This window comes from Manis pentadactyla, chromosome 9 (genome assembly GCF_030020395.1).
Source record: "Manis pentadactyla isolate mManPen7 chromosome 9, mManPen7.hap1, whole genome shotgun sequence".
Classification (NCBI taxonomy): domain Eukaryota; kingdom Metazoa; phylum Chordata; class Mammalia; order Pholidota; family Manidae; genus Manis; species Manis pentadactyla.
In genome coordinates, this window is record NC_080027.1 from 52,799,504 (window position 1) to 52,827,155 (window position 27,652).

Below are 27,652 nucleotides of genomic sequence, written 5' to 3' on the forward strand. Positions count from 1 at the left end.
GAGCGCCCCCTGCTGGCTCTGCACCACGTATCAACCAGACGGCGGCATTTTCCCAGTCGGTGGTTGTTTACATTGGTGGAGAACCAGCAAGTCAGTCCCTCTGTTACCTTTGGCTTCACTAGAAGCTAAGAGAAAAACAGCAGAGGGTGAAGAAAGGAAGCAAGAACCTAAAAACAAAGACTATTTTAGAAGTGGTTAGTAATGCTTGGAAATACACTTTCTGCAAAATTTCAATGTTGCATATCGAAGGACTTCAACTATTAAGTGCAAGATCCTACCCCCCCAGGGTGAGCTGTTTAAAAGTACCTCGCCTGAAATGGGGGCCCAGTTCCTAGGGGCTGAGTTAGGTAGCTGCTCCCCTAGGAAAATGAAAACCTGGGTGAAGTTAAACTGAATCCTGTACGTGCATGGAGAGTGATTTTCCTGATAAATCCTAGCAGAATTCCTCCACCCCTACCCTGGCGCCTGGCAGGTTCCTTCCTTGCCCTCCTCCACCCCCTGCAGCCCAGCCACATCCTGCTCCCCAGCTGGCAGACCCCTGCTGGTTCAGACTTCCCAGGCAATAGGCTGTCTGTTTAAGGCCTGTTCTGGCAACCTGGGCTGTAAGCAGAAAGAGTGAGTGAGGGTTTACTTAGGTACGAGTTACACAGCTAAAGAAGGAAAGATTTGGGGTTAGAGAGACAGGGACTAGGAGATTATTCTCTTTAGATTTTGAAGAAGCACTGACATGTGGAAGAAGAGAAGTTCCGTGATGTGTACAGGAATCAAGCCAAACAGGGAAGGCACACCTCAGTTCACCAAGGGAAATACCTTCAGTTATAGAAGCAGTGGTAAGAATCATCAGCCCTTCTGAGCCGTGTCAGAAGCACTGTGTGCCAAGGACTATAACACAGGTACTGCTCCTCTGTACAGTCTGTTCGTACAGGAACAGAGGCTCAGAAACATGAGGATACATTGTCAAGATCCGCTGCCAGGAAGTGGCCATGCAGAGTTTGGCTCCACTCTGTATTTTTAGCCACTTCACTGTACTTTTGGAGAAATAAAAAAAAATTATTCTAACAGAAATACAGCTGCCTTCCAAAGTGTGAGCTCCCTAAACCCAGGCTGGATGTAGCAGTGCCTTTCACATTGGCCAGAGAGTTGGGCTGAGTTTTCTTAGAGCTCCTCTTCCAGCCCTTTTCTGTGATTCTTCTTTGCATTGGGGGCAAAGAAGTGGGAGAAGCAAAGAATGTTCCCACCTGGACTTTAGAACATATGTCCCATCATGCTGCAGGGGCAACATGTTCTCTCTGGTGGAATGAGAAGACTGGTATCTGAATTCTGACCAGCTGTGTGAGATTTGGAGCAGATGCTCCACAGCTCAGCCTGACTGCAGTCTGTCAGGGGGCATGCTAGGACCTCTCACATATTACTGTGAGTTCCAGTTCGTACCATCCCTGGACATGTCGAGCACTCCACACATGCGTTTTGAACCTGAAGTAGTAATGTAGCAGGAAATCGGACCAGAAACGCGGAAGGGACCCAGGCTTGGGATGAGCTGCTCACCACCAGGTGGTTTGGACTCTACTGAAATTCAGGTGGGAGCCAGAATATTTTTTTAATAATTTTTTGAACAGGTAGCAAATTCACATGGTCAAAAGTCTATAAGCTTGAGAATGGAGGGAGACTTAGCTTCCTTCTAATTCCTGACCCACCCCAAGTAGGTAACCACTGTTCCTCGTTTCTTAGAAATCTTTCCACAGATTTTAATACCTAAAGAGCATAATGTGAAGATGTTTTCTCCCACCCCAACTCCCTTTTTGGGGAGCAGATGCGATTCTGTGTGTGTTCGAGGAAGGTGACGGTTGCAGAGTATGGTTTGGAGGCAGGGAAGATATGCTGCTGGCCCGGTGATGGGTGGCGGGGCCCACACCCAGGGCACAGGCAGTGGCCGCGGGGCCGGAAGCCAGGGAATGGCCGAGGGAGAGACTCCGCGCTGACAAAATGAAAAGTCTGTGCGGATTAATTAGCTGTGAGAACAGGAGGGTAATGGGAATGACTGTAATTCGAAGAGTCACGGAATGGGAAAGGAGGCAGGATTGCCTAGAACTGCCTTTGTGATGATGCTGTTTCTTTTTGTCCTCAAAATAAACTTGGTAAAGCAGGTATTGGAAACAGAGGTGCAGAGAGTGTAAGTAACTGAGCCCAGGAACCAGCTCATAGATGGTATTTGAACCTCATCTGTCTGAATCTGGAGCCCGTGTTTGAGGACTCTGAGGGAAGGTGGCAGTGATGAGCCTCGCGCAGGGAGACCTTCTCGAGGACTGGCGCCTTCCCACGGCCACCCCACGGCAGTGCGAGCGAGGCACCATCCCCGCCGCCTGGGACCGGGAAGGACGGGCCCATTACGGTCTCACAGATGGCAGCAGTGAAGGAAGGTGATGGGGACGTTTGGGGAAAGAGAGAAATAATAACATTGATCTGGGCTCCATGGGAGCAGAGAATTCCTCAAGGATGCTCAGGCTGGGGTGATGGCAGATTCTCAGCCAAGACGCAAGGGGTTTTGCCACCCGGCGATTCTAAGTGCCCGGAACAGCCTAAAAGTATGGGGCTGAGGGGTGAAGCAGCAACCGTTTCGGCCTGCGGGAGCCCGGTCCTCCCCTTTGCAGAATGGCAGGCCGCAGGTGGGGCCTTCCTGAAGTTCCGCAGACATACCTGCAAGATGACCTTATTCTTTTCCCTTGAAGACAGTTGGTCAGTGTGGCCCCAAGGATGATTTAATATTCCTATCTTTATAGCTTCTCTTAAAGGCTTCAATTCAAAGATAACCAAAAATACATTTGTCAGACCACAGATCTTTGGTTTGGAAGATGTGGCAGTGTAGCTCTAAGGAGATGTGACATTGATGAGGCCTTGACAGAAAGAAGGGCAGATGGTTTGTATGGGGTTAGATTGGAGAAACAGGAGATAAGATCAGAAGCAAGGTTTAAATTCCAGATTGCAGGAGGATCTCACCTGACAGGGCAGAGCAGGCAGTAGGCTCCCAGCTCCCAAGTCCGTGAGAAAGGGTTCTTTGGGTGGATCCGGATTTGTGGGCATTGAGAACGGAGGCTCCGTCTCTCCCCAAGTTTGTGGTTTGCATATGACTCTTGTTATGGTAAATCCGCATACCAGCATCTGTGTAGCTTCCTGTGGCTCACAAGGAACTGTCATGTTTACTGTTGTATTTGACCTTCACACTGACCCTGGGAGGTGAGCAGGCCAGGTGTCATCCCCGTGTTGATGTGAGGAAGCCAAGGCCCCAAAAGATAAAGCACTTGCTTCAGGCCACACAGCTCAAAAACAGCCAAGCCTGGATTCTGACCCCTGTGTCGTTTCGGATTGTATCACATGCTTAGAATAAATGGTCAGAAAACACACTTGGCCTTCCAGATTCTCAGAGGAAGGCTGCAGCTGTTCTGACCATTGGCTGAGCCCAGGTTTGTGCTTCTTCCAGGTTGTTCTCATACATTCTATCAAGCGTGGTCTTTAGTAGGACGCAGGAGGTGGAAGTCCTCCAGTGCTGGAAGTGACGGCTCAGTGTGGCGTGGTGTGGTTCTTCCCAGCCTGTCCGCATGGCCACCAAGCTGGCCTACCAGTCCTCCCCTCTCGCAGCAGCCGTGGGCAGTTCACGTGTGTCTGAGTGGCTCTGAGCGGCTCTGGACGCTCACACTCTTTCTTCATTGCCATTTCGGGATAAGGCAATTGAAAGCATCTGGAAATCTGGGTTTTTGAGCAGTTCAAGAGGCCCAGCCAGGCCCCATCTGCTTTCCTTGGCGGGTCAGCACTCCATCGCCTCCCGTCCTGGTTGCTGTCCCCGTACCCAGTGGGCCCCGACGGCTGCACTTCTGTTGGGAAGACATACTTCCTCCTAAGACAGCAGCCTCTCCATGAAGACGGAGGTGGACGCGGGAGGTGGGGCCAGGGCGGTATCCTGATGTGAGATCCTGGAAGGAAGGGCCTACTTGGTCTTTGGTTCTTGTTGCCAGTGATGTTTCTGGGGAGAGCACAGGGGAAGGGATGAAGCAGCACCTGGGGGCCAAGCAGCAGGAACAGGGCTGGTGCTGCTGAGCATTCAGCTAAGGAGAGAGAGCCCCCAGGGGATGAGTGCCAGCGAGCCCCCACTCCGCCAAGGGCCCAGGTTGCAGGTCGCTTTCCTGGCTTGGCCCCACAGACACTGCTGGTCCCTGCAGGCCCTAGGGATCAGCACAGAGGGCCCAGGCTGCCCTGGAGGTGTCTGGGCAGAGTCTGGGCTGGAGCATGACAGGAAGCAGATGCAGGTGATTTGTCCTTGTTCTCTTCCAGCTTGTATGTTAGTATCCCTTGACATGAGTTATTTGTCTTGGTTTCTTTAAATTCCTAAGTGGATTATAATTTTTCTCTTGGTATTATTTGACAGCAGTCATTTTTCAGGGTTTTCCTACGTTCTTCACATACTTGGAATTTTTGGGACAAGCTTGAGAAATGGACACCGCCTTCACGTCAGACAGTGTAGCGCAGGGCTGGGCCATATCCAGGGAGCACTGCAGATGCCAAGGGCCTGCAGAGTTTAGGGCTTTGCCTTCCTCTTCCATCAAAAAAAAAAACAAACTGCCTCATCAGAGGTCTCTGGAATGGAATATATTAGCAGTCCTTTTACAAAAGAGACAAGAAGCAAACAAAACCCCAGTGGCCTCTCTGGGGAGTTGTATTGTTCTGGTTTGTTTCATCTGCAGTATGGGCAGCCTCCTGGGCAGCCCCACTCTTGGAGACAAACTTTGCATGCCTGGGACAGCAGGCAGTGAGGGGCATGGGGGAGTGCAGGGGCCAGACCATTCCTATGCCCCCCTGCGTAGCCACCCTGCCTACAGTAGTGAATGGTGGTATTGGGATAGTAAGAGTCATCCTATTGTGCCTGAAACTTTCCTCTCAATTCCTGCTTTAAATTTTAGTATTTCCATTTTGTCCCATCTGAGGTACAATCTTAATTTCAAATTATCTTGTCCAAAATAAAGAAACATCATGATTTTTTGGGGAAATGAGAACAGCAATAATAGCAGTAACAAATGATTGTGCTGGGTACGGAGATGTGTATTTTCCATGCGTATCTCATTTAATCCCTGTGCCACTCCTCTAAGGTGGGTACTCTTCATATCTCTGCATCACGGATGTGGAAACCTCAGTGGAGAGGACTGAGATGGCCTGTCCCAGATGACTCAGCTGGGCAGTGGTGCCAGTGCTAGCTTGCAGGCCCGGACCACGTCAGGCTCCAGGGTCAGAACACTCACCACTATTTGACACAGACTCTCTAAGCAGCAAAGATCTGAGAAGCAAGCCAAGGATCAGGGAAAAGAATGACCTCGTAACACCAGCTTTGTGAGAAAAGTCCTTTGTTAAAACCCCCAGGGTGGCTGAATAACCCATTGCAAGTAACTTTGTTGAACTTTTTGAGTTATATTCACCTTTATCACTGCTCATACCTCCTGTGAAGAATAACTAGAGGGATTATGACAATAAAGAGAAAGAAGAGTCCAAAGAGAAATCTGTGTATTCAGATTCTGTCAGGTGCTGCTGAACTGTGGGACATTCTCCATCCAGGAGGATTTTGCCGGTGTAGCATTGGCCTTTTTGGTGAACCCTGCAGGCAGACAAGGAGCCCAGCTTCTGCTCAGCCATCCTGCATGAGCCGTAGGGAAGCTCTGTGATCTAAGTTCCTTTGGAGCCCGGGGCACTTGTGGCCAACTAGAATAAACATCCTGAAGCATGACTCTTAATATTTTTGTTTCTCTTTATAGTTCTTTGCCTTCCTCAAAAATTTCCATGATGTTTCAAGATAGTTCTTGATTGGCTGTTTATTTAATTTAATCAATACCTGTGCTTTGTATATAAGCCAGATTGAACATATTCATGGTCTATAAGGAAAAACGGCAGCCCCCCTACGCCACATCTCCCCACCTCCCTGTCCGACTCCTCAGAGTCAACTGCTTACAGACCTTTCAGTCATTTCTTTGTATAGTATCTCCATGTTTCTAAATAACATGCTTATAATATATATCTTGATCCATTAATTTGAGAGATTTCCTGTTGACTTCTTACTATGGAAGACCAGGACTTAGCTCTCTCCAAATTTTGCATGTGGCCCCCTGACCCCCATCTACCATCTCCTCAGTGTGGTTTTATCAGTTTTTGGCTTTATTAACATTCCTTGTTTATATTATAAACCCGTGCAAATTTTGCACACAGCACAGTTAATGTGAGATGTATTAGAACCATTTTCTTGATTGTCGAACTTGTTTTTTCCTAGGATTTGTTATTGCCTCTTTTTTTTATTTGTTCAGTTTTTACATGCACACATGAATCCAGCCTCAAAATTTCCTCAGACTCTTCTACAGATGGTCAGATAAGTCAGAGACTCTTTCAGGTCCATTGTCCCTGTGATAACATCCCTCCAGGGGCCCTCCAGCCCCTCCTGCACTTGGGCCTGGAGACGCCCAGCTGTTGGCTGGTACATTCTTTTACCTCTCTTTTGGGTCAGAGCCCCATCTCCCTCTTTTTTTTTTTACTTCCTCATTTCATAAGAGCACATTGTCCTGTAGCAACCTGAGAATACATGAGAATTGCAGGAGAGGTCAGCTTTCTAGAACCGTGCAAACCTGCAAGTATTTTTACTCTCCCATGTGACGGCTAACTTAGATTTCCTCAGGGTTTTCACTGTAGACTTGGGAATCTTTTTTCATATTTGCAATGTGAATGCCACCCACATATGTTCTTCTTGCTAATAAATAACACGGTATATGATTAGTGCTGGAGAATCCAGTCATCCATATAAAAAGAGCAGGTAAGTGCTGATTTAAGTGATGTGATGTGCAGGGGAGGGGATGCTGTTGACTGTTTTTAATCCCAATCTTCTCTGTAGGAATCTTTGAGAATGTATATTTACACAAGCAGCATGGTTCTGACTATAAGGGCAGTAAACTAGCTCTACACAGCTACTCTGTAGGTTCTATGAGAAGGACTTCGTACTGTTGGCTCATGGATTCCCTGTGCCTAGAACAGTGCCTGGCATGTAACACCGCAGTTGTGCTGGTTTGCTCTACGGAAATCCATAAAAGAAATAGGCAGAGTGAGTACAGTTTCTGTTGTTGTCGCTGGTATGTTGATAATCACCATATCTGCTGAGTGCCTAGAAGGCTGTTCGGTAATTAAGTGAGCCAATGTTAACCTCTATTTTGGATATAAAGGAAATTTCATCTTAGGCTTTGGTACATGTGACTCATTGATATTCACCCTGTTTCTGGTTACAGATTGCCCCAAATACTTAGGGGTTTTGGTGGTTGTTATTGGAAATAATTTGTCTTCTATTCTATAGAATAAAATTGCCCAGTTTTAGTTTTGTGTCTCACCTTTAGTTTTGGGGAAACCAACACTGCCAGCAAGAAACAGGATTAATTTGGGAAGGAAGGAGGGCAGTAAGGCACCTACCCTAGTCTTCTTCCCTTAAAAGGAGAACTGGCAAGATGGGAAGTAGTTAGAGCCTTATCAAATGGTTTATAGAGTTTTAGTCTCATTAAAAGTTGCACCCAAACATGCCGGGTAGAGTTCTTCTTTTCAGCCTTCCGGGGATGCAGAGGCCGAAGGACTCCACCCTCCCTGGCTGACTGCAGGTGAGAGAGGGCTCTGTTTGTCTCACTGCTGTGGTCTCCAGGACACCGTCTTCAGTCCTTTGTATTCTTAGAAACAAAGTCACCTCTTGGCAGGAATAAAGCCACTCAGATGCCAGCAGTCAGGCTTGGGTTTCACGTCACCCGCTCAGGGACGCACCGCCTGATTTCCTTTGGCAAAGACAGTTTGCCCTGCTCAGTTCGGGTCAGCCACTTGGGCACGAGGTAACTTCCTCAAAATAGAAAGCTTTGAAGATCGTCTGATGCATAGGTGAATCATGTTTATCCCGAATTCTAATTTAACTTCTTAGAATTTTGAAAACACTATTTAGCTTCCCCCACGTACCCACAAATCAACTTTTACAAAAAGTAGTTGTGAGTTAGGAGGGCCTAGTAGGCATTTTCTTCTGGGAAACAGTATGATTGATGTTTGCAACAAATGCATGGACTGGGACACTGACAGATCCAAGTTTTATTTTTAACTCCAGGACTATTCCTGGATGTGTGACTTCAGGCAAGACTGTCCATCTCTAAGCTTCCATTTCCACATCTGTAAAATGATTTTCATAATAACCCACCTACAGTGTGATTGTGAGACAAGGATTGCCATATATAGAAAGCATGTTGCATATAACTTTGATGCACGCAGTTCTTTTCCTTCCTTCACACACAGGTGAGAGGCCCACCCCGCAAGAAGCTTGTTATAAGTGGGCCATGCTCAAGGATTTGTACAGTCACATGCTTTACAGCTTGCTCCTTGCTCCTGGCTACTTAGGCTTGTGTTTTCTTTGCTAGGCAGAAGGGATAGCTAAAGCATGAAATTTCTTTTGCTTCTAACCCCAGGATCTAGTAATCTCACATAATAATAATAAACCACAACAATAGTAATCTTAGCAGCTATTATTTATCCAACACTCTGACATCCTAGGACCTATACTGGGCACCCTCTGTGCATTATTTCCTTTAATCTTCAGATCTTTTCTGCATTATAGGTATTATATCCCCATTGTAAATATCAGAAAATTGAGATTTCAGGTTCTTGTCTGGCTCAGGGGTTTTGTGCTTTACACTCAACACCTTGTTTCTCATTGCCCCCATTGAAGTATGATAAATTTTACCCCCCATTCACCTTCATGACCACTTGACACATAGACGTCTGGGCTGTAGTCTCTGAATTCCAACAGTACAGTGGAATTTTGATGTCAAGAGCAAAGAGTACAACTCTCAAAGCTTCTTAACTCACCCCAGCTCTGCCCTGGCCTGTGGGCAGCTGGTGAGAGAAAGAACTAAGTGTGGTGCTCAACAGAGAGGTGTAGAGTGTATTCTCAGGTGTCCCCAGGGCTTTGCTTACATTCTATTCTTTCCCATAAACTCACTGTCTGTAGGTGGCCCGAGAAATGACAGACCTGGTGCCTCCCAGACCTGGGTAGGGAGGGCTAAGAGCTTGCTGCAACCAGAGGCTATTAAGAGTTGGATGGATGGACTTGCAGATAATGGATAATGAAGGAGCAATGCCTTTGCCCTCAGCCCTGGTAATGGCAGGTGACTAGAGAAGGAACAGAGAGCCAGACACCCCTCACCCATCTTTTCCTCTTTGAGTGCCATTACACCAGTGTCTGTGCCCCCAACTTGGTCTGTTACTTTTTCTTCTTTGTGAGAACTGAGAGTCCACTAGTGAAAGTCCATCAGTCCACTAATGAAACTGGAAGCCCCATAGCAGCAGCGCCTTGTACATTTCTGTGGGCTTTTGCTTGCTTTTAATTGAAAAGGTGATGTGACAGCATTTGAGAAAATTTACGGAAAGATCCAAGACCTGCCACCACCCCTTGTGACCTCACTCCCCTCACCCAGGAGGGCTTTCACTTTATGTTTTTGATTCTCTTCCAGCACAGACATACTTTGTTGTTACACAGTTCCCAGGGCTAAGTCTTACCTGAAATCTACCAGGTAGCTGGAACACAGGTGGGGTCCAAGCCAGAGCTCAGTGGGTTCCCTTTTACATTTCACCTGATGCCTTTTAGAGATTTTGAAGCCTTGCTCTAGCAGTCTGATGCTGAGCAAGAAAGGACCTTGGCCCCATCCCAGAAGGTGAGAGGGCCTGGCCGTACTCCCCATAAGTGAAGCACTGTGGACAGCTGGCATCAGATGGGGCGCTGGGCCTCTTACCCTTTGGAAGTGTGGCCAGAGAGCCACAGCATGGGTAGCAAGTCTTAGGTTTAAACCAGCATTTCTTCAGGATATATTTACAGGGTTTTGTGACCACATGAGTTTAAGAAACTTTGGATTATACCAAGTATAAAAATGTTTCTTAACCACAATGCATTCACTTCTTTATTTATCTTAATGGAAATATATTTGATACACAATATTGGTTACATCAGTGATTCGACAATTATATACATTACTGAATCTCACCATGGTAAGTGTACTTCCCATTGGGCAACAAAAATAATTACTACAATATTATTGGCTGTATTCCCTAAGCTGTACTTTCATCCCTGTGACTAACTTATTTTATAATTGGGAGTTTATACTTCTTTGTCCCCTTCACCCATTCCCCCCCTCCCCTTGGCAATCACTACTCTAGTCTCTATGTTTATGAGTTTATGTCTCTTTTGTTTATTCATTTGTTCTGCTTTTAGATTCCACATATAAGTGAAATCATATAGTATTTGTCTTTCTCTGACTTTTTTCATTGAGCATAATACCCTCTAAATCCATCCATATTGTTGCAAATAGCAGGATTTCATTTTTTAAGGCTAAGTAATATTCCATTGTATATATGTACCATATTTTTTTATACATTCATCTATCAATGGATATTTCGATGGTTTCTGTATCTTGGCTATTCTAAATAATGCTTCAGTAAACATAGGAATGCATACATTTTTTTTATATTATTGATTTTGTTTTCTTTGGGTAAATTCCAAAAAGTAGAATTACTGAATCATATATTTGTATTTTTAGTTTTTTGAGAAACCTCCATACTGCTTTCTACAGTGGCTGCACCAATTCACATTCCCACCAACAGTGTATGAGGGTTCCCTTTTCTCCACATCCTCAACACTTGTTTCTTATTTTTTTGATACCAGCCATTCTGGCTTCTGTGAGTGCTATCTCCTTTTGGTTTTGATTTGCATTTCCCTGATGATTAGTGATACTGAGATCTTTTCTTGTATCTGTTGACTATCTATATATGTTCTTTAGAGAAATGTCTGTTCAGGTCCTGCCCATTTTTTGTCAGATTCTCTTGTGTGTGTGTGTTGAGCTATATGAGTTCTGTATATATCTGGGGTACTAGCTCCTTGTTGGATATATCATTTGCAAGTGTATCCCCCCATTCGGTAGGTTGTCTTTTCATTTTGTTAATGGTTTCCTTTGCTGTCCAGAAACTTTTTGGTTTGATGTAGTCCTGCTTGTTTATTTTTGTTTTTGTTTCCCATCCTGTGGAGACAAATTCAGAAAAAAATGCTCATGTTCAAGAGTTCACTGCCTATGTTTTCTCTTAGTAGTTTTATGGTTTCAGATCTTACATTTAAGGTCTTTAATCTATTTTGAGTTTTTGTGTATGGTGTAGGACAGTGATCCAGTTTCATTCTTTTACACGTAGCTGTCTAGTTTTCCCATGACCATTTATTGAAGAGACTGTCTTTTCCCTATTTTATATTCTTAACTCCTTTATCATATATTAATTGAACATATAAGCATGGGTTTATTTCTGGGTTCTCCATTCTATTCCATTGACCTGTGTGTCTGTTTTTGTGTCAGTACCGTATTGTTTTGGCTGCTATCGCTTTGTAGTATAGTTTGAAATCAGGGACTGTGATACCTCCAGCTTTGTTGTTTTTTCTCAAGATTGCAAGTCTATTGTGGTTCCATACAAATTTTAAGATTATTTACCCTAGTTCTGTGAAAAATGCCATTGGTATTTTGATAGAGATTGCATTGACTCTGGGTTGCTTTGGGTTGTATGGCCATTTTAACAGTATTAATTATCCCTATCCATGAGCATGGAATACCTTTCCTTTCTTTGTGTCTTAAAAGTTTTCAGAGTATAGGTCTTTTTTCACCTCTTTGGTTAGATCTATTCCTACATATTTTATTCTTTGTGATGAAGTTGTTGTCCTAATTTCTCTTTCTACTAACTTGTTATTTGTATATAGAAACAACAGGTTTCTGTGTATCAACTTTGTATCCTGTGACTTTACTGAATTGATCTTTTAATTCTAATAGTTTTTTGGTGGAGTCTTTAGGGTTTTCTGTATACAGTATCTTATCATCTGTAAATAGTGACAGTTTTACTTCTCCCTTACCAATTTGGATGCCTTATATTTCTTTTTCTTGTCTGATTGTTATGCCTAGGACTTCTGCTACTATGTTGAATAAAAATGGTGAGAGTGGGTATCCTTGTCTTTTCCCTGATCTTAGAGGAAAAACTTTCAACTTTTCACTATTGAATAAGATGTTAGCTATGGGTTTGTCATATATGGTCTTTATTATATTGAGAGATGTTCCCTCTATACACACTTGGTTGAGTTTTATCATGAATGGATGTTGAATTTTATCAGATGCTTTTTCAGCATTTGTTGAGATGATCATATGGTTTTTATCCTTTTATTAATGTGGTGTATCACATTGGTTGATTTGCAGGTATTGAACCATCCTTGTATTCCTGAAATAAATCCCAGGTGGTGGTGGTGAATGATCCATTTAATGTATTTTTTAATTCAGTTTGGTAATATTTTGTAGAGAATTTTTGCATCTGTGTTTATCAGGGATACTAGTCTGTAATTTTCTTTTTTTGTAATGTCTTCATCTTGTTTTGTTATCAGGGTGATGCTGGCCTCATAGAATAAAATTGTTAACTGAAGTGCTTTTAATATGTTAATATTTACTAGGAATCTCAAAGAAGGGACATTTTATAAATAATAATTATAGCTAGCATTTATTGTTTCTTTGTTGAATCTGTGAGCTGTATGTACTAAACTCTTCATATGCAGTATTTCAGTTGAACTCTATGGCAACTCTAGGAGGTGCATGCAAACATTCCCCATTTTAGAAACTGAGAAGCACTTGCCCATTGTCATAGCTAATTTGCAGTGAGTACAAAGTTTTGTGCTTGAGCTGACCGAATCCAGAACCTGTAGTCTTAACTAGTATATAGTACTCTTCTGGCAGGCAGCTTTGCTCAAACTTTTATTTGGAACTTTTCATTCCTATGAGATCTATGAGTACTTACAAGGACTCTAGTTAGAGAAATGCCAATGTAAACTTGGAAAGTGAAAACAAACTGCTAGGTGACATAAGGACACAGGTTTCTCTGGTTTCTCTTATGAACCCTTTTGGGTCTTAGTTCCTTGGAACCTCTGCACCTCCACATGTCTTTGTCTGTGTCACATTAGGATGGTATTACTGTCTATTCAGCAAGAGAGGCAGGCATGGAGCATCTGGCATAGAGAGACTAGGCCAGTGGTCCTCAAAGTTGGCTGCCTATTAGAATTCACTGAAGGAACATCAAAAATTACTGTGCCTCATTCTCAGGGATACCAGTGGGGTCTGGGTGGGGCCCAGGCATTAAAGATTTTTAAATGTTCCTTAATGCTCCTTGGTGATTCTTCTGCAGCCTAGATTGAGGGCTGTTGGTTTGGACACACTCCTTTGTGGTCCAGTTACCATATCATACCAAAGCAAGGAGAAGGGTTTCTTTTGAAAGTGAAATAACTAAACAGGTTTTGGTTGGTTGGTTGGTTTCCTTTTTCATGAATGAGTGGCCTGTGTTCTTTTTTTATTGGCCCTGTATCACTTTGTACCATGAATCTACTCCATGATCTATACTCCTGACCCTAATTTTGCACTGGCAACCACATACTGACCAGCCCTTTTGCAGAAATTTTAGATTGGTGAGAAAGAGGCTCAGACACCCTTCCTTCTGCTGAAAGAATTGGGTGGGTATCACTGCTCAGCACTGCATCCATGCTGTTGCTAGGGGAGCCACAGTAAGAAGTGTATTCTGGGTGGTGATGTTACTAACCACACACATACTTCTTACTGGGCTTACACTGTAAGTAATGGGTTCTGAAGGATGTTGCTGTCATTTACAATTGAGTTAGGTGAAACTGGGGGTAGAACTGGTTTTTGGCTTGGTAGTTGGGTAATTTAAGCTGTTATTTACTACTGTGTCTACAAAAAGCCTTCTTTAGGCATTTAGAAAAATATATGCCATTGTCAGAAAAGATAATAACTGTTTTAATCCCTAACTATAATGGTTTTTCCTAGTATTTTAATCTTTTCAAAGGCACAGAGCCTAGCCTACTCAAAGCATAATTCCAGGATTTCAAGATCACTGCTCTTTATCCAGTTCAAGATGGTGTGTCCCAGATTGATCAAAGGGTTTGTAATGGGATTGTTTCTGTTCGTTTCTTACAGTACAACAAACACCTCTTCGTGCACATTGGGCATGCCAACCATTCTTACAGTGACCCATTGCTCGAATCAGTGGACATTCGTCAGATTTATGACAAATTTCCTGAAAAGAAAGGTGGCTTAAAGGAACTGTTTGGAAAGGGCCCTCAAAATGCCTTCTTCCTCGTAAAATTCTGGGTGAGTAAGACATTGCTGTGATTTCGATGGTTTGTGTCTGAATGGTCGCTTTCTGTACGGGACTGTGGAGCAGCACAGCTGGCCCTGATTCACACTGACTGCACTGTCACGTCACCTGCAGGATTGAGCAGGGGGTGACAGACTCGCACCTGTAGGGCCGTCCTCAGGCTGGCCTTTCCACATGACGCACTCAGACAAACCTTGCTGCCCCTGCCAAAGGGAGAGACACACAGGCGGTCTCTGTGGGCTTCAGGGCTCTCTCATGCAGTGACAAGGCTTCAGAGATGGCTGGAGTCATGGAAAACACAGGACACTAGATCCTCTTTCTGTTTCCTCTCCAGTAAGCACAGCGACCTATAAATTCCACTGGGACGTAGGACCTGAGACAGAGATGGGGCTGGGATGAAGATAAAGTCGTGTGCTTCAAGATTTCCTAAGAATCAGAATGCAAAATGACTTTTGCCCATTATGTGTCTCATTTGTGCTCTAAAACAACAAAGACAGACTCCCGCAGCTTTTCGGGGTGGCTGCTGTCCCAGGCCCCTGAGAGGAGCTCTGCGTTCCTTCTCCACTAGTGAGGCTGCGGCCAGGGGCCTGCTGCGGCGGAGACATTAGGGCAGGCCTGTGTACACCGTGCGCATGTCAGGATTACACTCCGTGTCAGTAATTCTTTAGTCTTTATAAGAATAAAGAAACAAATCTCTTCAAATGTTTTGCTCCTTAGCATGGCATTAAGGGCCCTAAATGAGCTTATTCCAGCGTGTTTTCCTTGCTCGCCGCCCTGCGTCCTGCCTTAGAGTATGTCTACTGCACTTCTCCCCCTTTTCCTCCTCTCCCATCAGGCCAGCTCCTCCTTCCTGTGGCAAGGTGACCCCTTTCTCATAGCACTTGCTTACTCAGCAGATGACTGATTTTCCTTTTACTCCCGTTATACGCCATAGTTTATCAGTTCTCATGCTGTCTTAATTATTCAGATGTATGTCCTACTCCTCTCTGCCTCCAACTGGACTCAGCTGCTTCCGGGGGACCTCATTCCTAACAGGCTGCTGTTTATTGACTACCTGCTTTGGGCTGGGAACTGGGCCGAGGCTCCACATGCATTTCATCCAGTCTTCCCAGTGTTAAATGGAATTTGCCTCGTGTCCAACTGAGGAAACAGAGACTCAGAGATCCCAAAGGACGGGCTCCTTGTAGGGTGAGAACCTGGGGCTTGCAATCAGACAAGTTTGACTTTAGTGCCTCTGCTCTGTTTTCCTGGTTGCTTTACGTCCTCTGGACCCTGGTCGTGTGGTCTGTTTCCTGGGGACTCCCCGTATGTTCAATACTGTTAAGCAAGTGCCTTACACAGAAAAGCCCAACAAGTGGGGAAACCAATGGGTGAGTTAAGGAAAAATTCATGTTTTCAATTCTTTGAAGGGAAATTTACCTATTAAATTTAGTTTGTTTAATTTGTTTTATCCTCACATGGTAACTAAGTTTCATTTTTTTATGCTTTTGTATTGAATTTGGATTGTGAAAGTAGCCTTCTACCTGTATTAATGTTCTTCGGATGGGTCATACTTATGGATAACCTAAAGGAGCAGCTGCCACCTGGTGATTTGAGTGGTGGTTGTAGGTCAGTTATTACATGGTAACACAGCAGTTTTCCAGGTGTGGCCTGAGGAGCCGAAGGGGTCAGTCAGTATCCCTTCAATGGGCCCATAAGGTCAAAGCTATTTCCATCGTGACACTGAGACATTGTTTGCTTTGTGAATGCTGCTGGTATACACACTGGTGGCTCAAAAGCAATAAGGTAAAACTGCTGAAGCTTTAGCTCAGTCAGGCTGGAGTACACACACAGTTTTTTAAAAAAAACTAGTCACTCCAAGAATGTCCTTTATGAATTTTATTACATCTTGAACCGCAAGTATACATTGAAAATGAATTCAGTGAGCCTGCCTACAACATCAAGGAAAACACCTGACAATACTTGTTGCCAAAGATAAAATCTGAGCTTCCAAGTAAAAATAAGAATTTGGGAAAACTTGTATCTACCTCAGTGAACTTGACAGCTTATCAGTACTTTAAAAGACTTCTGATGAGATCCACGGTCAAATTAACAAATGTGATTTTTTTTGTGTGTGTGTGGAAGTATACCAATGGATTTTAATATAACTGAGTATGAAAAGTTCATTGATACAGTTTTAGATTCCACACAGCAGCTAACCTTGAAGAAAGTATCACTTGTCAAGTTTTGGTATAGTATCAAACAAAATTGACCACAATTATTTGAAGAGCCTATTCAATTACTCTTCCCTTTTCCAGTTACATATTTATGTGAGGCTAGATTTTCTTCCTCTACTGCAACCAAAGCAACATATTGTGACAAACTGAATGTAGAAGCAAGTATGAGAATCTTGGTATTTTCCATTAAGCCACATATTAAATAGATTTTCAAAATGGAGATTTGTAAAACAGCACTACCCTCCTTACTAATATTGCTTTTAAAAATAGAGGTATATCTGATTAAAGAAAGATGTATGTTAATGTGTAATGAGCTTATTACTACTTTTAAATTAGATGATATTTAAAATTTTTCTCAGTTTAAACTTCTAATACAGAAAACATAGATATAACCTACAAAAACAAAAGCTTTCTGAAGTTCATAATAAATTTTAAGAGTGGAAAGGAGTCCTGAGATCAAAAGTTTGAGAGTCACTACTGTCAAGGATATAAAAAGAGGCTGTTCTACCCAGATGAAAATTATTCAGAAATTATAGGATATGTTGAAAAGAAACCATTTTCAGTACTTGCAAATGAAACAGTATTGGTTTTTAATGATAATAAGATTTCTTATAATTAGCATGTTTTTGAATATAAAGTAGAATGGAAAGTGTATAGAAAGTTGTTTTTCTTTTTTCTTCCAAAATTTCCCCATTTTACTCAGGAGATAATTTTAATAAACACTTTTAGTGATGGGGTCCTTCAGTCAGGAATCCCCATATAATGAGGTCGAGATTGCAGACAGAGTATGATGGCTAGGAGATGTGCAAATTTAGAAATAGTTACTCTGAGATCAGATATTAGTTTACTCAATTGAGATTTGCAGAATGAAAATTGAGTACTTCTATGACTATTATAGAAGACACTACTCCTTCAGTCTAATTGTTATCAGTAGTTAACCTTTATAGAGAAATATAGTTGTCACTATGTTAAATGAAGAGAGGCAATTTGAATTAGGTCTTACAATTTGCTGCAATTTGAAATCTCATTGGCGCCCTCTCATGCCTCAGTAAGAATGAATTACACTCAGAATATCTATCCTTGCAGTAGGTGTTCCCAGTGGGTGTTTCTTAAGTAGATTTAACACAGCCTTTAAAATTTGCAGTTACTATATAGGTTGGTCATGGGGGTAGTAGTGAGGCATGGAGAATACAGTTAATGGTTCTGTAACATCTTACTACACTGATAGATAGTGACCACACTAGACAGGGTGAGGATTTAATAATATGGGTAACTGTTGAAACAATGTGTTGTATGTTTGAAACCAACATAAGATTGTGTATCAGTGATACTTTAATTTTTAAAAGTATGTATTTTTTTTTATTAGCAGTTTGCCTAGCAAATTGTCTTATTTTTGTGTGAATTCAGTACATTTCAACAGAGAACTTATACCCAGTCTCCTCCCTTTTTCCTCTTCCTCAAAGCGATTGAAGTCTTTGGGTTGTCAAAATCAGGCTGACTCTTAATTTGTTCATATAATTGTTCCTGAAATTCTGTTTTCAGAATGTCTGCCATGTCTAGCTGGGCACAGTCGGGCTATCCCAGGTCAGGAGTTTGCTATGGGAGAAACACTGAATGCACCACAAATACCTGCACTTGAACCCAAGCTACAGGCACCTCAGCCCTTTCAGTTGACACTTTGAGGTGAATAGGATGCTGCTGAGCCAAGTAGCAGTCACTCCACTGGTTTTAGGCTAGAACACCCTGCCTGGCACCCCAGGATTCAGACCCCAAAACACAAATGAATGGCAGAGCCAACGATGCCAGCAGAGTGCCCCTCTGTCCTGTCAGCCTCATACTCTCTCATTCCTTAATGGTGTGGGACACCAAACAGCCCCTGTGAATGACTGTTTATCTGGTGAGATCTTTTTTCTTTAACATCCTTGTCGAAGTATAATTTACACACCATAAAATTGGCTCATAGAATTCAATGATTTTTAGAAAAAGTTTACAGAATTGTGTAACTATCACTATAAGGAAATTTTTAGACTAATTCTTTGATTGCAAAAACATCCTGTCCCCATTTGCAGTCAACCACTGTTCCCACTCCCTGACCCAGATGACCACTAGTCTATTTTCTACCTGTAGAGATTTGCCTTTTCTGGTTATTGCCTGTAAATAGAATCCTTCAGTGTGTAGTTCTTTGCACCTCACTTCTTTCACTTCTTGTAAGTCTTGGAGGTGCACCTATGTTGTGGCATGCCGGTGGTCATCTCCTCTCTTGCTGAATCTGATCCCCTTATATGGATATATCACATTTTGCTTATCCATTCACTAGTTGATAGACTTGCGGACTGTTTCTACTTTAGGCTTTTATGAATAATGCTGCTACAAAGTCTTTATGGAAAAGTCATTGTGTGGACATAATCGTTTCATTTTTCTTGATATTTTTCCATAGGAGTAGAATTGCTGGGTCATATGGTAGCCTTGTGTTTAACTTAAGAAACTGCCAAACTGCTTTCCAAAGTGGCTGATGCCATTTTACATTCCCATCAGTGAGATGTTAGAGGTCAGTCACCACCTCCTTTGACCATTGTGTCTGCAGGTATGAGGGTGTGGAGAGATGACACTAAACGTTGTAAGGGAGCTGGTGAACGAAAGCACCACGACAAGCAACATGTGCTGCACAGTCAGGTGTGTGCAGGTGTGTGGAAGTGCTTTGCAACTGGGTCTTCACTTGCATGGGAAACGTAGGTGAGTGGAAACATTAGGCAAGACCAGGAGTCAGGATTTAGTTGTGTCAGCACAAGGGAGCAGCAGTGGTTTCACCAGTTTTTGAGCCAAGAGAGTATTAGGACTCGAGGATTCTGTTACAGTGACTTGTTCTGTATTTTGCCTTTCCTATTTTTATTCTTTACCTTTTCCTTTTCTTGACAGTCTCCTATTTATTTCCCTTCTCTTCCTTCTTGCCTACTAAAAGGGCAAGACTCACTCTTGCGCACCTGAATTCTACACCTTTAGGAACAAAGAGAGAAGTGATTTTGCAGGACTGGGAGGGGAGGGGCTCCTCTATTTTCAGCAGCATGCGAACGGGACGATTTCTGAGGTCCTCCTTTGAGCAAGGCATTGTGCCAGAGACAAGCACATAATTGGTATCATTTAATCCTTGTGAGGTACGTGCTATTATTCCCACTTTACATAGGAAGAAATTGAGTTGTGGAGAGGCAAAGTGACTACAGAGTCTTAAGACTAAGCAGTACCGGCTCTGCGGGCTCCACAATCCATGCCCTTTCCACTAAATTTGCGTGTGGCCTCTGCAGGGAGTGTGGCTCCATCATACAAACTCCTCCCCCGATTTCACTCTCACGGGAGCCACTGATGGTCACTGCAGTGAAGCAGCATAGGTTCTCTCTGAAGCCTTGTCATTATGGGATTCGCTGGTGTACATATACTTGGAAGCTAAGGTGACTAGACTACTGTGAGCAGGAAGTTAAGGTTGGACCCTAAGTCTCACTAGAAGGATCAGTACAACCTGTGAGCTGCCTTTGGGGGTAAAGGCAGCAGAGACTTTACATTATGATTACAAAGGCAACTCTGCCATGATCTTCTTGATGGTTTCAGAAGTATGTAATTTTTAATTCATTCCTAAATGAACCATGAAAATGACCTAATGTGATACATGTTTATGGAGTTTGAATAAAGACATGCATTCAAGCTGCTGCCCTGTTTTTTCTTCTTTATCAAGCACCCATCCCTGTAGCCATGTCATTATATCCTAATTACTACTTTAATGACTACATAATACTTTATTTACTGGATATATCATAACTAAACCATCCTTATCATTGGATATTGGTAATACAGCTTTTAGTATATATTTGACGGGGGGCGGGTATATAGGTGTACATGTGTTCATGTATGTGTGTAAATAGCCAAGTTGCCTGAAGTAGTCAAGCAGTGAGTGACTCTACCAGACATCGTCATCAGCCTTGCCTGGCAAAATTCTAAACAAAACAAAACAAAACAAAACAACTTTCTATTGTCACTTTTTTATTTTATTTATTTATTTTATTTTAATTTATTTTTTGTAGATAATTATTTTTTATTGAAGGATAGTTGACACACAGTATTACATTAGTTTCAGGCGTACAACACAGTGATTCAACATTTCTATACATGATAATTCTAGGTACCAGCTATCACCATACCAAGTTGTTACAATATTTTGACTATATTCCTTATGCTATACATTACATCCCGGTTACTTATTTATTTTACAATTGGAAGTGTGTACTTTTTTTTTTTTTTTTTTTGTGAGGGCATCTCTCATATTTATTGATCAAATGATTGTTAACAACAATAAAATTCTGTATAGGGGAGTCAGTGCTCAATGCACAATCATTAATCCACCCCAAGCCTAATTTTCGTCAGTCTGCAATCTTCTGAAGCATAACGAACAAGTTCTTACATGGAGAACAAATTCTTACATAGTGAATAAGTTACATGGTGAACAGTACAAGGGCAGTCATCACAGAAACTTTTGGTTTTGCTCATGCATTATGAACTCTAAACAGTCAGTTCAAATATGAATACTCATTTGATTTTTATACTTGATTTATATGTGGATACCACATTTCTCTCTTTATTATTATTATTTTTAATAAAATGCTGAAGTGGTAGGTAGATACAAGATAAAGGTAGAAAACATAGTTTAGTGTTGTAAGAGAGCAAATGTAGATGATGAGGTGTGTGCCTGTAGACTATGTGTTAATCCAAGCTAGACAAGGGCAATAAAACATCCACGTATGCAGAAGATTTCTTTCAGAACAGGGGGGGTGAGGTTCTAAGCCTCGCCTCTGTTGATCCCCAATTTCTCACCTGATGGCCCCCCTGCGACTGTGCCTGTCTTAGGTTCTTCCTCCCTTGAGGAATCTTACCCGTCTCTGGCTAACCAGTCATCTTCCAGGGCCATACAGGGAAATGTAAAGTTGGTAAGTGAGAGAGAAGCCTTATTGTTTGAAAAGGTTAGCTTTTTACTTCTTTGGATATTAATGCCCTGTGGCTTCTATGCCCAGCATTTGTCTTGAGGTATCTTTACCACTTGGAAGAATTATGATACTTGGTAAATTTGATATGAGGCACGAATTCTATTTAAGGGTTGTAATTAGGAAGGAAGAAGAAAAGCTATAGAAGTAGCAGGAAGAAGAAAACATGGGAAGATTGATTATTTCTTTGACATATCTTCTTGTAGAGTAACTTCAGCATCTATAGGTTTTAAACTACTAATTAAATTGGGCACACACTTTAACATAATGGGAATATAGTTACATAACCAAAGCATACCTGTAATTACCACCCATCTCCAGTGAAACCAAGAAAACCAGTTAGGCACCTTAGGCATTTGTGAAAACTTATCTATGATATGGTGGATATTGTCCAACTGAGCTTGAATAGTCTGAGAGAAATCAGACAAATTAAAACAACCCATTCCTGGGGACTGTTCACATCCCATGTGTTCTTTTAACAGTAAATAGTCTGTAGTTGTAAGATTTTGGAGTGCTACAATTTGCACTTCTCCTAATTCTTGGTTGAGTTCCAACAGTATAGATCCAGTCAAATTTGTTGTTTTACTGTATGCACAGGCCAGCTTAGATATCTCCTTCCTCATTCCCATGGCAGGTCCAGGAACTGGTGGGATGAGTGCATCTACAGCTGTAGCAGTGCATGGATCTTTGTTAGGGTTTTTTGATGATCATCTTCTGGCATGAGTCTTCCAGAGAGTGCTGCTGTTGGAAGTTCTTTTTCATATCGTATCTTAGTTCATTTTCGGGGTAGCCAAATTAGGCTTTGATCCTCTGTATAAACACAAACATACCCTTTGCCTACACTTTTATATGGCCTTTATACCCTTGTGTAGAACTCATTGGAGGTTACCAAACAGGAACTGCCTTTTTTTTTTTTTTTTTTTTGGTATCATTAATCTACACTTACATGACAAATATTATGTTTACTAGGCTCTCCCCTATACCAGGTCCTCCCTATAAACCCCTTTACAGTCACTGTCCATCAGCATAGCAAAATGTTGTAGAATCACTACTTGCCTTCTCTGTGTTGTACAGCCCTCCCCTTTCTCCCACCCCCCCATGTATGCTAATCTTAATACCCCCCTTCTTCTTCGCCCCCCGTATCCCTCCCTACCCACTCATCCTCCCCAGTCCCTTTCCCTTTGGTACCTGTTAGTCTATTCTTGAGTTCTGTGATTCTGCTGCTGTTTTGTTCCTTCAGTTTTTCCTTTGTACTTATATTCCACAGATGAGTGAAATCATTTGGTATTTCTCTTTCTCCACTTGGCTTGTTTCACTGAGCATAATACCCTCCAGCTCCATCCATGTTGCTGCAAATGGTGGGATTTGCCCTTTTCTTATGGCTGAGTAGTATTCCATTGTGTATATATACCACATCTTCTTTATCCATTCATCTATCGATGGACATTTAGGTTGCTTCCAATTCTTGGCTATTGTAAATAGTGCTGCGATAAACATAGGGGTGCATTGGTCTTTCTCAAACTTGATTGCTGCATTCTTAGGGTAAATTCCTAGGAGTGCAATTTCTGGGTCAAATGGTAAGTCTGTTTTGAGCATTTTGATGTACCTCCATACTGCTTTCCACAATGGTTGAACTAATTTACATTCCCACCAGCAGTGTAGGAGGGTTGCCTTTTCTCCACAGCTTCACCAACATTTGTTGTTGTTTGTCTTTTGGATGGCAGCCATCTTTACTGGTGTGAGGTGATACCTCATTGTAGTTTTAATTTGCATTTCTCTGATAATTAGCGATGTGGAGCATCTTTTCATGTGTCTGTTGGCCATCTGTATTTCTTTTTTGGAGAACTGTCTGTTCAGTTCCTCTGCCCATTTTTTAATTGGGTTATTTGTTTTTTGTTTGTTGAGGCGTGTGCGCTCTTTATATATTCTGGATGTCAAGCCTTTATCGGATGTGTCATTTTCAAATATATTCTCCCATACTGTAGGGATCCTTTTTGTTCTATTGATGGTGTCTTTTGCTGTAAAGAAGCTTTTCAGCTTAATATAGTCCCACTTACTCATTTTTGCTGTTGTTTTCCTTGCCCGGGGAGATATGTTCAAGAAGAGGTCACTCATGTTTATGTCTAAGAGGTTTGTGCCTATGTTTTCTTCCAAGAGTTTAATGGTTTCATGACTTACATTCAGGTCTTTGATCCATTTTGAGTTTACTTTTGTATATGGGGTTAGACGATGGTCCAGTTTCATTCTCCTACATGTAGCCGTCCAGTTTTGCCAGCTCCATCTGTTGAAGAGACTGTCATTTCGCCATTGTATGTCCATGGTTCCTTTATCAAATATTAATTGACCATATATGTCTGGATTAATGTCTGGATTCTCTAGTCTGTTCCATTGGTCTGTGGCTCTGTTCTTGTGCCAGTACCAAATTGTCTTGATTACTATGGCTTTATAGTAGAGCTTGAAGTTGGGGAGTGAGATCCCCCCTACTTTATTCTTCTTTCTCAGGATTGCTTTGGCTATCCGGGGTCTTTGGTGTTTCCATATGAATTTTTGAATTATTTGTTCCAGTTCATTGAAGAATGTTGCTGGTAGTTTCATAGGGATTGCATCAAATCTGTATATTGCTTTGGGCAGGATGGCCATTTTGACGATATTAATTCTTCCTAGCCACAAGCATGGGATGCGTTTCCATCTGTTAGTGTCCCCTTTAATTTGTCTTAAGAGTGACTTGTAGTTTTCAGAATATAAGTCTTTCACTTCTTTGGTTAGGTTTATTCCTAGGCATTTTATTTTTTTTGACGCAATTGTGAATGGAGTTGTTTTCCTGATTTCTCCTTCTGTTGGTTCATTGTTAGTGTATAGGAAAGCCACAGATTTCTGTGTGTTGATTTTGTATCCTGCAACTTTGCTGTATTCCGATATCAGTTCTAGTAGTTTTGGGGTGGAGTCTTTAGGGGTTTTTATGTACAGTATCATGTCATCTGCAAATAGTGACAGTTTAAGTTCTTCTTTACCAATCTGGATTCCTTGTATTTCTTTGTTTTGTCTGATTGCCGTGGCTAGGACCTCCAGTACTCTGTTAAATAACAGTGGGGAGAGTGGGCATCCCTGTCTTAAGACAAGGGATCTCAGAGGAAAAGCTTTCAGCTTCTCGCTGTTCAATATAATGTTGGCTGTGGGTTTATCATAGATGGCCTTTATTATGTTGAGGTACTTGCCCTCTATTCCCATTTTGCTGAGAGTTTTTATCATGAATGGATGTTGAACTTTGTCAAGTGCTTTTTCAGCATCTATGGAGATGATCATGTGGTTTTTCTTTCTTTTTGTTGATGTGGTGGATGATGTTGATGGACTTTTGAATGTTGTATCATCCTTGCATCCCTGGGATGAATCCCACTTGGTCGTGGTGTATGATCCTTTTGATGTATTTTTGAATTCGGTTTGCTAATATTTTGTTGAGTATTTTTGCATCTACGTTCATCAGGGATATTGATCTGTAGTTTTCTTTTTTGGTGGGGTCTTTGCCTGGTTTTGGTATTAGGGTGATGTTGGCTTCATAGAATGAGTTTGGGAGTATTCCCTCCTCTTCTATTTTTTGGAAAACTTTAAGGAGAATGGGTATTATGTCTTCTCTGTATGTCTGATAAAATTCTGAGGTAAATCCATCTGGCCCGGGGGTTTTGTTCTTTGGTAGTTTTTTAAATTACTACTTCTGTTTCGTTGCTGGTAATTGGTCTGTTTAGATTTTCTGTTTCTTTCTGGGTCAGTCTTGGAAGGTTGTATTTTTCTAGGAAGCTGTCCATTTCTCCTAGGTTTCCCAGCTTGTTGGCATATAGGTTTTCATAGTACTCTCTAATAATTCTTTGTATTTCTGTGGGGTCCGTCGTGATTTTTCCTTTCTCATTCCTGATTCTGTTGATGTGTGTTGACTCTCTTTTCCTCTTAATAAGTCTGGCTAGAGGCTTATCTGTTTTGTTTATTTTCTCGAAGAACCAGCTCTCGGTTTCATTGATTTTTGCTATTGTTTTATTCTTCTCAATTTTATTTATTGCTTCTCTGATCTTTATTATGTCCCTCCTTCTGCTGACCTTAGGCCTCATTTGTTCTTCTTTTTCCAATTTCGATAATTGTGACATTAAACCATTCATTTGGGATTGTTCTTCCTTCTTTAAATATGCCTGGATTGCTATATACTTTCCTCTTAAGACTGCTTTTGCTGTGTCCCACAGTAGTTGGGGTTTGTGTTGTTGTTGTCATTTGTTTCCATATATTGCTGGATCTCCATTTTGATTTGGTCATTGATACATTGATTATTTAGGAGCGTGTTGTTAAGCCTCCATGTGTTTGTGAGCCTCTTTGCTTTCTTTGTACAGTTTATTTCTAGTTTTATGCCTTTGTGGTCTGAAAAGTTGGTTGGTAGGATTTCAGTATTTTGAAATTTACTGAGGCTCTTTTTGTGGCCTAGTATGTGGTCTATTCTGGAGAATGTTCCATGTGCACTTGAGAAGAATGTGTATCCTGTTGCTTTTGGATGTAGAGTTCTATAGATGTCTATTAGGTCCATCTGCTCTACTGTGTTGTTCAGTGCTTCTGTGTCCTTACTTATTTTCTGCCCGGTGGGTCTATCCTTTGGGGTGAGTGGTGTGTTGAAGTCTCCTAGAATGAATGCATTGCAGTCTATTTCCCCCTTTAGTTCTGTTAGTATTTGTTTCACATATGCTGGTGCTCCTGTGTTGGGTGCATATATATTTAGAATGGTTATATCCTCTTGATGGACTGAGCCCTTTATCATTATGTAGTGTCCTTCTTTATCTCTTTTTACTTTCTTTGTTTTGAAGTCTGTTTTGTCTGATATTAGTACTGCAACCCCTGCTTTCTTCTCGCTGTTGTTTGCCTGAGATATGTTTTTCCATCCCTTGACTTTTAGTCTGTACATGTTTTTGGTTTGAGTTGAGTTTCTTGTAAGCAGCATATAGATGGGTCTTGCTTTTTTATCCATTCTGTTACTCTGTGTCTTTTGATTGGTGCATTCAACCCATTAACATTAAGGGTAACTATTGAAAGATATGTACTTATTGCCATTGCAGGCTTTAAATTCGTGGTTACCAAACGTTCAAGGTTAGCCTCTTTAGTATCTTACTGCCTAACTTAGCTCGTTTATTGAGCTGTTATATACACTGTCTGGAGATTCTTTTCTTCTCTCCCTTCTTATTCCTCCTCCTCCGTTCTTCATATGTTGGGTGTTTTGTTCTGTGCTCTTTCTAGGAGTGCTCCCATCTAGAGCAGTACTTGTAAGATGTCCTGTAGAGGTGGTTTGTGGGAAGCAAATTCCCTCAGCTTTTGTTTGTCTGGGAATTGTTTAATCCCACCATCATATTTAAATGATAGTCGTGCTAGATACAGTATCCTTGGTTCAAGACCCTTCTGTTTCATTGCATTAAATATATCATGCCATTCTCTTCTGGCCTGTAGGGTTTCTGTTGAGAAGTCTGATGTTAGCCTGATGGGTTTTCCTTTATAGGTGACCTTTTTCTCTCTAGCTGCATTTAAAACTCTTTCCTTGTCCTTGATCTTTGCCATTTTAATTATTATGTGTCTTGGTGTTGTCCTCCTTGGATCCTTTCTGTTGGGGGTTCTTTGTATTTCTGTGGTCTGTTCGATTATTTCCTCCCCCAGTTTGGGGAAGTTTTCAGCAATTATTTTTTCCAAGATACTTTCCATCCCTTTTCCTCTCTCTTCTTCGTCTGGTACCCCTATAATATGGATATTGTTCCTTTCTGGATTGGTCACACAGTTCTCTTAATAGTGTTTCATTCCTGTAGATCCTTTTATCTCTCCCTATGTCAGCTTCTATGCGTTCCTGTTCTCTGGTTTCAATTCCATCAATGGCCTCTTGCATTCTATCCATTCTGCTTATAAACCCTTCCAGAGTTTGTTTCATTTCTGCGATCTCCTTTCTGGCATCTGTGATCTCCCTCCGGACTTCATCCCATATCTCTTGCGTATTTCTCTGCATCTCTGTCAGCATGTTTATGATTCTTATTTTGAATTCTTTGTCAGGAAGACTGGTTAGGTCTGTCTCCTTCTCTGGTGTTGTCTCTGTGATCTTTGTCTACCTGTAGCTTTGCCTTTTCATGGTGATAGGAATAA

At 41.8% G+C, this 27,652-nt stretch overlaps 1 protein-coding gene across 12 annotated transcripts in view; it reads left to right on the top strand.

Annotated features, from left to right (window-relative positions):
- Positions 1-27,652, top strand: part of TEAD1 (TEA domain transcription factor 1) — a 265,692-nt gene that overhangs the window by 205,241 nt on the left and 32,799 nt on the right. For 10 of the 12 annotated variants that reach the window (XM_036918039.2, XM_036918042.2, XM_036918049.2 and 7 more), the window contains one exon: positions 14,085-14,258. The exons of the other annotated variants lie outside the window; for them this stretch is intronic. In XM_036918039.2, the coding sequence (XP_036773934.1) occupies positions 14,085-14,258 (174 nt within the window). The remainder of the gene's footprint in view (positions 1-14,084; positions 14,259-27,652) is intronic. 12 annotated transcript variants of the gene reach the window in all.